Source organism: Diabrotica undecimpunctata, chromosome 4, assembly GCF_040954645.1.
Source record: "Diabrotica undecimpunctata isolate CICGRU chromosome 4, icDiaUnde3, whole genome shotgun sequence".
Lineage (NCBI taxonomy): Eukaryota > Metazoa > Arthropoda > Insecta > Coleoptera > Chrysomelidae > Diabrotica > Diabrotica undecimpunctata.
The window spans coordinates 2,463,584-2,474,980 of NC_092806.1; the positions used below are offsets into that span (position 1 = coordinate 2,463,584).

Consider the following 11,397-nt stretch of genomic DNA (forward strand, 5'->3'; position numbering starts at 1 on the left):
GTAAGTTTATAAATAAAAACAAGTTTCTGCAAGCTAGAACTTGTAAAACATTTGAAGTGTAGCTTTACGATGTTAGGTAGAAGGGCACGTCATGTAGAAGGAAGTGGGAGTGATAGACAAGTGGTAGGACACTGATGATATGTCAAGCGCATTCATGCCATTCATATACATTTCAGTCTATTTTTGCATGTTGATAATGTCGCATCGAAGAACGCTAACCAAAAATGAGCTGCGCGAGCTCGCAAACGTGTCAGACAGTGATGAATACATATCAGAAACAGAAAACCATACAAGTAGTGAGAGTGAAGAAGAAAGTAGTGATGATTCTGTTATTCCATTCTACGTACCACATCCTGTAGAATATTCTGTATAAAATATACGTAGAAAGATATATTAAACAACGAAAAAGCAGATAATAATAGTAGAAAACCAAACTAGAATATTCAATCTACATAAAAAATAGCACTACTTACCAATGCAGCTAAAAAGTGTTAAAATCAATATAGTTTTCATGTTTTAGAATTATATTTTACAATAATGTGCATTGCAGATTAAGCTTTATATACAAAAAGTAAACCACTTCAATAATAGCCTTGTTTAGAATTATTGGAACTCTCCAATATTATTTCATATTTTTTATTTCAATTTACATCAAAGATAATTTTAAATAACCTATTAAAGTTCTATGAACAACTTCTAGAAAAGATTAATTTTTATTTGAGTTTAATGTATTAGTTTTTGGAGTGTTTTGTTCTCAAACATGTAATATATAGAATATATATTACAAAAATATTTAAAGGCTCCAAGTAATTTTGAACAATAGAATTTCGAAATATCACGTTTTTACCAAAATTTTAGTTTCTTCACTTCTCCTAACAATAATAAAAATTTAGGGGTTCATTAAAGGGTTTAAGTAAAGTTTTGATAGTTAAAATCGCTGGGATAATTAGCGTCAAAGTTGTTTGAGTTTTATAAATTTCGGGAATGATGAAACTAAAATATGTTTAGTGTAGAATAATCCATAAAATAATACAAGAATAAGGGTATATTATTCTTTTTCTTCTTCTGCCAGTGCCTATCCTCTATGGATGTTGGCTACCACAATGGCCCATCGTATTTTATTAGCAGCTGTTCGAAATAAGTCTGTGGTGGTCATACCTGTCCACTGTTTCAAATTCTTAAGCCAGGATATTCGGCGTCCTGGTCCTCTATTTCCTTCTATTTTCCCTTCTAATATCAATAGTAGTATTCTGTATTTATTTTCGTTTCTCACTATATGTCCGAAGTATGCTAACTTTCTTTAATGGATTTCAAGACTTCAGGTTCTTTTTGTAAACGTTGCATTTCTACGTCGCGTCGTTAGTTATATGATGTACATTATGATATTTTAAGCATGCGACGATAGCACCATATCTCGAGACCATCTGCAAGACGCATTAGTGAGTGTACATAAGAACAGAAAACACAATAAACACATAACAATTAAGGATTTTGAGTCGGAGATGTAAGTTCAATGTTAAATTGCAGAGAACTTTCTTTATCTGTTGGAAGGCACTCCCTGCTTTTTAGATCCTACATTTAATCTCTTATGAGTGATCCCAGCTGTCTGTGATGTTGCATCCTAGGTATGGTATTTCTGTTCTATCCAATACCTCATTGTCTGCCATAAACTTTGCATCTGTATTTTGGTTTTTGCTTATGATCATAATTTTCGTCTTCTTATTATTAAAATTCATTCCATATTTTCTACCGATGTTATTTACTTAATCTATCAGTCTTTGTAATTCTTCAGCACTATCCGCAACAAGGACAGTATCGTCTGCATATCTTAGATTATTTATTACTTCACCGTTAACAATTACGCCATTAGTCGTTTCTCCCAAAGCTTCTAGAAATATATGTTTAGAGTACGCATTAAACAGCAAAAGTGAGAGTATGCAACCCTGTCGTACTACTCTTTGTATTGGGACTTTATCGGATAATTGATTGTCTACTTAAATCTTAGCTACTTGTTTCCTATAGAGATTGGCTATTATTCTTATATTCTAGTCATCGATGTTTGCGATTCGCAAAGTTTTAATAAGCCTCTCATGCTGTACTTTGTCAAATACCTTTTTGAAGTCAATGAAACAGGCAAAGACATCTGTATTAACATTTCTTGCTCGTTGTATCAATACTTGTATGCTGAAAAGTGCTTCTCTTGTGCCAAGACCTCTGCGGTATATTACTACTCTTGCTATATCCTTCCTTTTTTTCAATTATTGAAAAAATGTACTTGAATCGAGACATGGTGTTTATAAATGTTACTGTTAAAACGGTTCAAGTGCAAATGTTAGCTATTACTAATCATTTTTAAAGTATTCAACTAAATTTTATTTTGTAAACTTTTAAGTACAGTATCATTCGTAATCCGACTCTAAAAAAATATCTTCTTCGACATCGTTCCCATCGGCGTCGTCTCTGCTGGCAGATGATTTTGCTATTTCCAATTTTGCATCTGCCGTTGATGTTCCAGTATCTTTCAAATTTCGGTAAAAGGAGTGGTGACATAAGGTAATGTAGTCCAAGAGGTAAAGCAGATTTTTATATTTGGCATTCTTAATTGGTAGCGTCGTAGTATTAATAGGGTTCAATTTGGAGAGCTGAAAATATGGACGTCCACTTTGTTCTTTTTCCATAGTACACATCTCAAACTCAATATCCTGGTTTAAAGTGTCCTTGTACCTGACAGCCAATTTTTCTGACTTAAAATATGTCAACCACTAAATACTGCGCTATTGTATTCTTTGACCAACGGAATCTTTTTTAGGGTCTGTCATTTTTTAACATAGGATCAAGAACGATACAAAATGTGTAAAAATCTCTGCTGTCATGTAAAATACAAACTTTGAGGATGTATTTTTAATAACACGTTTCCAATGGTGGAACAAAAACTTAAGGAATTTGTCGTTTCTACTTTTTAATTAAACCAAAACTGCGGTCACAGTCCATATAGGTGTGACCTGATTTCTGGAAGTTGTGATGGATCTTGGTGATATGAGTAGCTTGAACGATGAAGGAGAACAGTTTGCAGATGATTTTGTTTTTATTCTGTGCTCTACAAGAGTCAATATATGCAACTATCTTTGTTACCTTGGGGGGTAGACACTTGATAAATTTTATTAGACATGAGTCTATTTACTGGGAACCTCTTGCTGCACTTGTTTTATAACATAAAAACATGTGACTTTGTCAAGTACGTAAGCTGTATATACAAAAATTGTACGTCCATAGTTGACGAAGGTAAAACACCTTGGACGTAGTTACTAACTACTGGTGTTGGCAATGTTTGTTGTAAATCATAACAAATAAGAACAGAATTTCCAACATTTCTGTGTTTTTGAAATGTTTTAGAATCGTTTGCTTTCTTAGCTTCTCTCTGATCTAGTTCTAAATCCCGTTAAGCGTTTAAAATGGTTTCCTCATTTTCAGAATATTTTATTAAGTTCTGAAAAATATCACAGCGACTACATGTATCATATAAGGCTTGTGAAAGGCAGGTGTATCATATAAGGCAGAATTTTCAAATTAAATTTTGTGTTAAAGATTAATCGATAATATGGTTTTTTCACAGGTTCTTTATGTTTTTATTACAAAATCCCTTAAATTATACATCTTACAATCGCCAGGAAGGTATTTAGTATTGGGCTTGTCTCAATTATTGGCTCTGATACTTTGGAAACATCTTAATGTAAGAAATACTCATATTTTTAGATAATTGTTTAATTTTGTCATCACATTCCTCGACTACGAAAAAGCTTTTGACACCGTACAACACGATAAAATAATAAAAATGCTACACAATGCTGATATTGATGAGAAAGATATAAGAGTTATCCAGAATCTCTATTGGAATCAAAAGGCACGTGTGAGGCTGAACAAATCAACAAACACAGAGGAATTCGAAATTTTACGAGGGGTGCGACAGGGGTGTATTTTGTCTCCTATGCTGTTCAACCTCTATGTGGATAATGTTTTTGCAGAGGCACTTGAAGGCACTGATTGTGGTATAAAGGTCAACGGGTACCCGATAAATAACATTCGTTACGCTGACGACACCGCAATAATCACAGATAACGAACATGATATGCAGTTGATACTAAATAAAATAAACATCACAGGAAAAACATATGGCCTGAAGATAAATGCTGGAAAAACAAAATGCATGACAATAAGAAAGGGCGCATTTTTCAGAGTACAACTGCACGTAGATAATACTCCAATCGAGCAAGTGAAAACATTCAAATACTTGGGAATGATGGTGAATGACTTCAACAAGAAATAAAATGCCGTACCGAACAAGCAAGACAAGCTTTTCTTAAATTTAAACCGCTACTTTGTAACCGCAATCTTTCCTTCAATCTCCGTTACAGAATGGTTAAGTGCTATGTATGGTCCATATTGTTATACGGCATGGAGACATGGACGTTGAAAATATCTTCCATTAACAAGTTGGAAGCCTTCGAAATGTGGACCTTGCGAAGAATGTTCCGCATACCATGGACAGATAGGGTGAGAAACGAGGAAGTCCTAAGAAGAGCAAATACTGAGAGAGAATTGCTCAGCTTGATCAAGGCACGAAATATTGGATACCTGGGCCACATCCTGAGAGGGGAAAAATACGCAATCGCTCAACTAATTATCCAAGGAAAGATTGAGGGCAAGAGAGGAGTAGGTCGCAAACAAATATCGTGGCTGCGAAATATAAAGAACTGGACAGGCGTAACTAACACTGGCGAACTTTTGCATGCCGCAAAAGACAGACGTCTGACCTTAAGATAATTCGCCAACGCACTATAGGTGCACGGCACCATAAGAAGAAGTTTAATTTTGTTTGGGGGTTCCTTCTTCCTTCATTTATCATGTTCAGCCATTCCCAACTCTGATTTCCAATGGTGAAACAAAAACTTAAGGAATTTGTCGTTTCTACTTTTTAATTAAACCAAAACTGCGGTCACAGTCCATATAGGTGTGACCTGATTTCAGGAAGTTGTGATGGATCTTGGTGATATGAGTAGCTTGAACGATGAAGGAGAACAGTTTGTAGATGATTTTGTTTTTATTCTGTCCTCCACAAGAAACAATATATGCAACTATCTTTGTTACCTTGGGGGGTAGACACTTAATAAATTTTATTAGACATGAGTCTATTTACTTGGAACCTCTTGCTGCACTTGTTTTATAACATAAAAACATGTGACTTTGTCAAGTAAGTAAGTTGTATATACAAAAATTGTACGTCCATAGTTGACGAAAATAAAACACCTTGGACGTAGTTACTCACTACTGGTGTTGGCAATGTTTGTTGTAAATCATAACAAATAGCAACAGTATTACCAACATTTTTGTGGTTTTCAAATGTTTTAGAATCGTTTGCTTTCTTAGCTTTTCTCTGATGTAGTTCTAAATCCTGTTTAGCGTTTAAAATAGTTTCCTCATTTTCAGAATATTTTATTAAGTGTTGAAAAATGTCACAGCGACTACATGTATCACATAAGGCTTGTGAAATTTCAAATTGAATTCTGTGTTAAAGGTTAATCGATAATATGATTCTTTCACATGTTCTTCATGTTTTTATTACAAAATTCCTTTCATAGATTATACATCTTATTAATATTCAAATCGCCAGGAAGGTATTTAGTATTGGGATTGTCTCAAATATTGGCTCTGATACTTTGGAAATATCTTAATGTGAGAAATACCCATATTTTTAGATAATTGTTTAATTTTTTTTGGCGGTTCCTTCTTCCCTCATTTATCAGGTTCACCCATTCCCAACTCTAATATTGATAAACCTGAAATCTGCGCACAGAAATATCGAAACTATCTAAGAAAAACGTTTTGCAGACACTTTTTCCGAGCAGAGTTATTATTGTGCTGTAGTTTTTGTTTTTAGGCTTCTTCGTTGTGTCTTCCCGAGTCAATCTTTTTATACAGGCGGAGGGAAACGCTGTTTGCAGATCATTATGAAGGTATTTCATAAAATGTTTCGAATATTTTGCGTCTTTTCGTTTCATTATTGTTCTCATTGCAATGAAATCGACATATATTGTTATACACTTTCAGTTCTCTGGCTGTCTGTGGTTTATTTTTTCTTCCAACATATTCTTTCTGCTTTTTTAATCTGTTTTGTGAATAGCTTTAACTCAGACTGATGTTGTTCTACTGTTTTTACCTTAACAGAAAAGTTAATTGCTCTTATTTTGTTATTTGTACATGTTAATCCATATATTACACGTTTACAAAATGAAATATTTTAATAAACAATACACCACACCCAAATAATAGTTTTAAATGTTTTCAGAATTTGGTTATAAAATTTTAATGTCAGTTGTTTATTATTATCACTGCTATAAATCAAAATTACCGTGCAAACAGATGGTTACTATACGGAATAGGTGTGTTGAAGTCTTTCTATACCATGCTCTCAGGTTAGCAAGTCAGGATTATTCTTCTTCGTACTGGGGCCCTTTTTTTTTTCAATTTTACCTTACAAAATGCATTGAAGTAGCTCGTATCTGCCTTGATTTTTATTTATATGTCCCAAGTACTGCAGCTTACGGCCCTTTACAATGTTGACCAAATCCGCGGTTGTGTTCATCCTCCTGTGACTTTGTCTGTCCATGGTATCTATTACACATTTAGAGAAATAAATACTTTAGAAATAAATAAAATGAACCTTTGTATTAATTCAATTTTTTTTAAATTTGTTCGTAAAATTGTATTAAAACTATTTAATCTTATCACTGACCTAAATCGAAATAAAATATTTGGAAAGATAGTAAAGAATGCCAAGAATTTAAAACGCCATTATTATTCAAGTGGTTATTTTTTTGAGTACTTGACTTTAGTAGTATATAAAGCTTAGGCAGCAATTCTCATCATTGTGAAATTTAATTCTCAAACATGAAGACTATTTTTATTTTCGCTCTTTTGAGTTGCGTCGGTAAGTAAGAATATTTTTTATATTTCCTGAATATTTTATCTGTATTGTATAATTGTCTAGCCAAATTAAAAAAAGAACAATATTTAGAACTGCTTCTAAACGAGTAATATATGTTAACTGCACTATGTGGCTCCAATACGGAGAATAATTACCCAGCCATGTATGATCACATTGAATGCAGCAAATAGCTCAGCAATATACATCTCAGAAAGATTGTCAACAAAAGTATAATAACTCGTAAAGTTATTTGTAAATTGGCAATACAATCAAGTATTGAAATAGAATTTAAATAAAAAAATTCTGGATTCAAACTAACTTAAGCGTGTAACTTTAGATAACATAAGTCTAGAAGTAAGTCTTGATTACAACTTATTTCAAAAACAAACCATTTCACTGGATTACTATCAGCACTATCACATTTAATCATTTTTTTGAATTTTTTGCATACTCTTTTAAATTTTTGAATTTTTTGTATGCTTCATCACTTGCAATCTTAAATTTTTCAGCAACAACAACCCATTAGTCTGTTTTCCATTTCGATTTGTATATATTTCGTTTTTTACATTGCGCAACTCAGAACGTAACTGTATTTGGTTAATAAAATCTACAATCCTCTCATTGAACCAATGATTTTGTTTCTCCAGAATCTTGTAGAATAGCAAATAATTGCCAAAACCAAGTAAATATTTCAAGTATTTTCGCCCGCCAAGGCATCGTCCGGCAGCTATTGTAAAACAATACGGGATCTATCAAAAATATATAGCTATTACCGGTTATATGGCCGAAATATGGTACTACAAACATTACTCTATATTGCATAGTCTGACCGTTCTTGTTGGTAGTATTGCTAGCAACATTGTTGCATCCACATATAGCGGAAAAAATAATCGTTCGTTTAACTCGATGGTTTAAAAGCATCTTTAAATTTAAACCAAAGTAAAGATTAAAACGTCAATAAACTTTTTTTTAAATTAAGTTATTATAGTTATTACCTTTAAAAAAAATACAACCAATCTTGTTACTTCTTAAAAAGATGGTATAATTATCCTTTCAAGCGTCTAATATGAAGCAGTATTTTTTTTATAATTTTCTATTTTAAACAATTCTATACTTTAATAAACAAATTGGCAATCCTCTTAAAACTACATCTTATATGTTATATAAAGTCAAAAGGATTTTAAGTTAGCATTTAATGGCAAATGTGTTTTGTATTTTTATTTTTATTTTTATATACATTTCTAATAGATAAAACAGTATGCTACATACCTCTTTATATATAATTTAGAACGTTATTAAAAATTGATTTTACTAAAATAAATAAATACAGGAATGCGGATTTATTAAAAATATTAATAGTTCCATTTTCGTGTTTTAAAACAATTATTTTTGTGCAGCTCTTACCATTTACGCTCAAGGCCCAGAGCCTGAGCCAACACGTGGACCTGAACCTGATCCTACAAATGAGCCTGAACCTGAGCCTACCGATGAGCCTGATGAGTAAGTAACAACAAATAATAATAAGGTATTTGTACCATGATATAAAATCCTGTAATTGTAAATAAAGTAGGACAAACTACACAAACATTTTTTTTTCATATACACTTATTTAGGTAAACATTTTAGTTAATAGTAAGAACAAGACACCCTATAATGGATTTGATATTTACATACATACATGTTATAATAAAAGAGATACTACAAATAAATCCACGTCACAATAATTTAACCCCAATATTAGTATTATAAAAGAGTTGAGATTAAGAGTATAGGCGCAATATGTCGCCTGTCAAAATGTTCAATGCATTTTAAATGTATTAATTTTTTTTTGGAATATGAGAAAAATAATAAATATTTTTGAAAATTTAAACGCAGAATTAAAGATTGCATTATTACTGAGGGCCAAAAGTCCCTTAGAATAACCAAAAAGTTTCTTTTGAATGAAATATTTGGAATTTAAAGTTACACTAAATTTTCTCTTTTCTTTTCACCCTGTAACTAATTTAAATAAACATTATAGATGTTTTCAGAAACTTTCGACTCTCGGTAATAATGTAATCTTTCATTCTAGGTTTAAATGCCATGCTATGCCCTTAATAAATTTATTTATTGTGAATAAGACAAAAGTTTTTTTTAGATTCAAGTGCGACGTATGTATTACATTTGCAACTATAATCAAGGACTACGTTGATGAGAAAGTTCCTCTGGTAAGTTTTATGAATGGTTTCTGAAACTTATTATTTGTTAAGTGCTAAATTATTAGCCGTCTACTATTAGCAGTGAAATATTTTTTACATTTCCATCAACTACCCTACTAAAACTTGCCTAAAAAAAGTAAAAATTGTAAATAAGTATTACTTTTACTACTAGAATTATACATTTATCTGACATACTGCCCTGTATGCTCTACTCCTTAAATTTTTCTAATTATATCGTATCCTTTTTTGTATGTACCAAATTTACGAGTTTTCTTCAGACTCATTAATTTTTTTTTCAATTTTTATCCGTTCCCCAAGTTATTAGTTTTGTTTAGTTTGAGAAATAGATACTGTTGTTTTAGAGGATAGCCCATCCAAATTGTCTTTACTATCTAACTTTAATCTTTTGTTGGATGATCATTGTCTGAAGTCGTTAGAACTGTATCCGTAACGGCTGCTGTCAAGAAATCTACTTCGTTAAATACATCGATGTCGCAATCACTAATTTCAGACTTTTTAAAATTTTTAAACCAAACCATGATCACACAAAATATGATGGTGCAAATATCTCAGCAATATCATAGAGTGTAATTATTTGAGCTGCATGAGTTTTTTGCTATTTGTTCACTTCTTCTTGGAAGTAGGTCGAGATGGGACCATAAACGGGGACTTCAACAATTGACTGAATTTGGTTGGTTGTATGTGAAGAAAACGATAAGATTATCACGTTAATTTTGACGCATACTTTAATACTTCAATTGCCCTTCGCAAGGCATAATTATCGAGTATCAACTAGCATCATTTATGCTCATTTGTTGGTCTCACACTCTCCATAAAAAACTTGAGCCACTCTAAAAAAGTTCAAGTTTCATGTTTCATCCATGCTATCATCCAGTTTTATCCATTATCGGTACACAATCCTAAATTACTGGGCAAGTATTGTGTAAAAGCCGCGTATTATTTCTTTTTGTCGATGTTTGACTGCTTGGCTTGTCCAGGTTATAAATATTGTCCAGAATAATAATTTTATTTGTTCCAATTACTTTCTTGGTTTTCAAAAAAGTTCAAAAATTCCTTATTATGATTGGCAATGTAACTTATGATTTATTTTAATATGTTTGTTTTCTTATAGGAAGAAGTTAAAAAAGACGCCGACAGATTATGCCATGATTTGGCAGATCACTTGAAAGAAATTTGCGAAAAAGATTTGCTTCCAAATCTTGACAAAATCTACGAAGGGCTACACGAACATACACCTGCAGATTTATGCGAACATTTGCATTATTGTGGTAGACCTTAAAGTCACTTGTATAATAATATGTACATCTTTTTATAAAAAAAAACAAAATAAATTTTTAAATACAGAATTTAGGTTTTTTCATGATCAAATTCACAAATAACAAAATATAAAATACTTTAACAATTAAACACTGAAAACTGTTGTTTTCAACACTTCCACAAAAATTGACTTTAAATTATTCTCACTACAGTGTTTCAGCCACAGTTCCTTTCTCAGGTGATCTATTTTTGGTATGTGTCTACACTTTATAGTCTTTAACTGAATAAGCTAGATCTGTTAGAACTGGATAAGTTAGAACAAGAAATAATCGCTTATATAAAATACTCATAAATTTTATAAATTACGTCATAAACTACTTTAATCCTTTATCTTATATTGTGCAAATTTCTCTCCCCCTTTCTTTAATCTGTAATTAATCAAAGTAAATGATATTGGAAAGGAATTTAAATTAAAATATAATATAAGATTAGTGGTTTAGATGCACAAAAATTCGACCAATTGAATAAAAACATTTCTATTAATACTTCTTTAATCTTTCCATATTTTTGACAATGTTTCTACTTATCTGATAAATTTATTTTAATACTGTATAAGTATCAAAGATAAAAGAAAAATTTAAATTTTCTTGTATATTACCAAATTAAAAATTATTTAATTCTAATAATAAGCATTAATTAAAAAGCAAATCGTAAAATCATAAAGGAGGAAAATTTTAAACAGCATTTAAATTGGAAAACGAAAAAGCAAAAAACAAAAAATTGCACATTACAAGGCAGTTCGTATTTAATTCCATTTACTATCTTCATTGTCATTATAGTTGGATCAAAAATCCTTTGTAAATCTTAGACAACTCTCACAGAAGTCGCCACTCCGGTCGATTCGTAGAAACTTTCCTTTTTCTACTGTCTCATAAAATG

General features: G+C 31.5%; 1 protein-coding gene across 1 annotated transcript; it reads left to right on the forward strand.

The window, feature by feature from the left end:
* The first annotated feature begins 6,896 nt into the window (after positions 1-6,896).
* Positions 6,897-10,547, forward strand: LOC140438085 (uncharacterized). The gene is made up of 4 exons (XM_072527799.1): positions 6,897-6,985; positions 8,380-8,482; positions 9,120-9,189; positions 10,313-10,547. The coding sequence occupies exons 1-4, from the start codon at positions 6,946-6,948 to the stop codon at positions 10,478-10,480; spliced, it is 381 nt and encodes a 126-aa protein (XP_072383900.1). The 5' UTR covers positions 6,897-6,945; the 3' UTR covers positions 10,481-10,547.
* Positions 10,548-11,397: the final 850 nt, after the last annotated feature.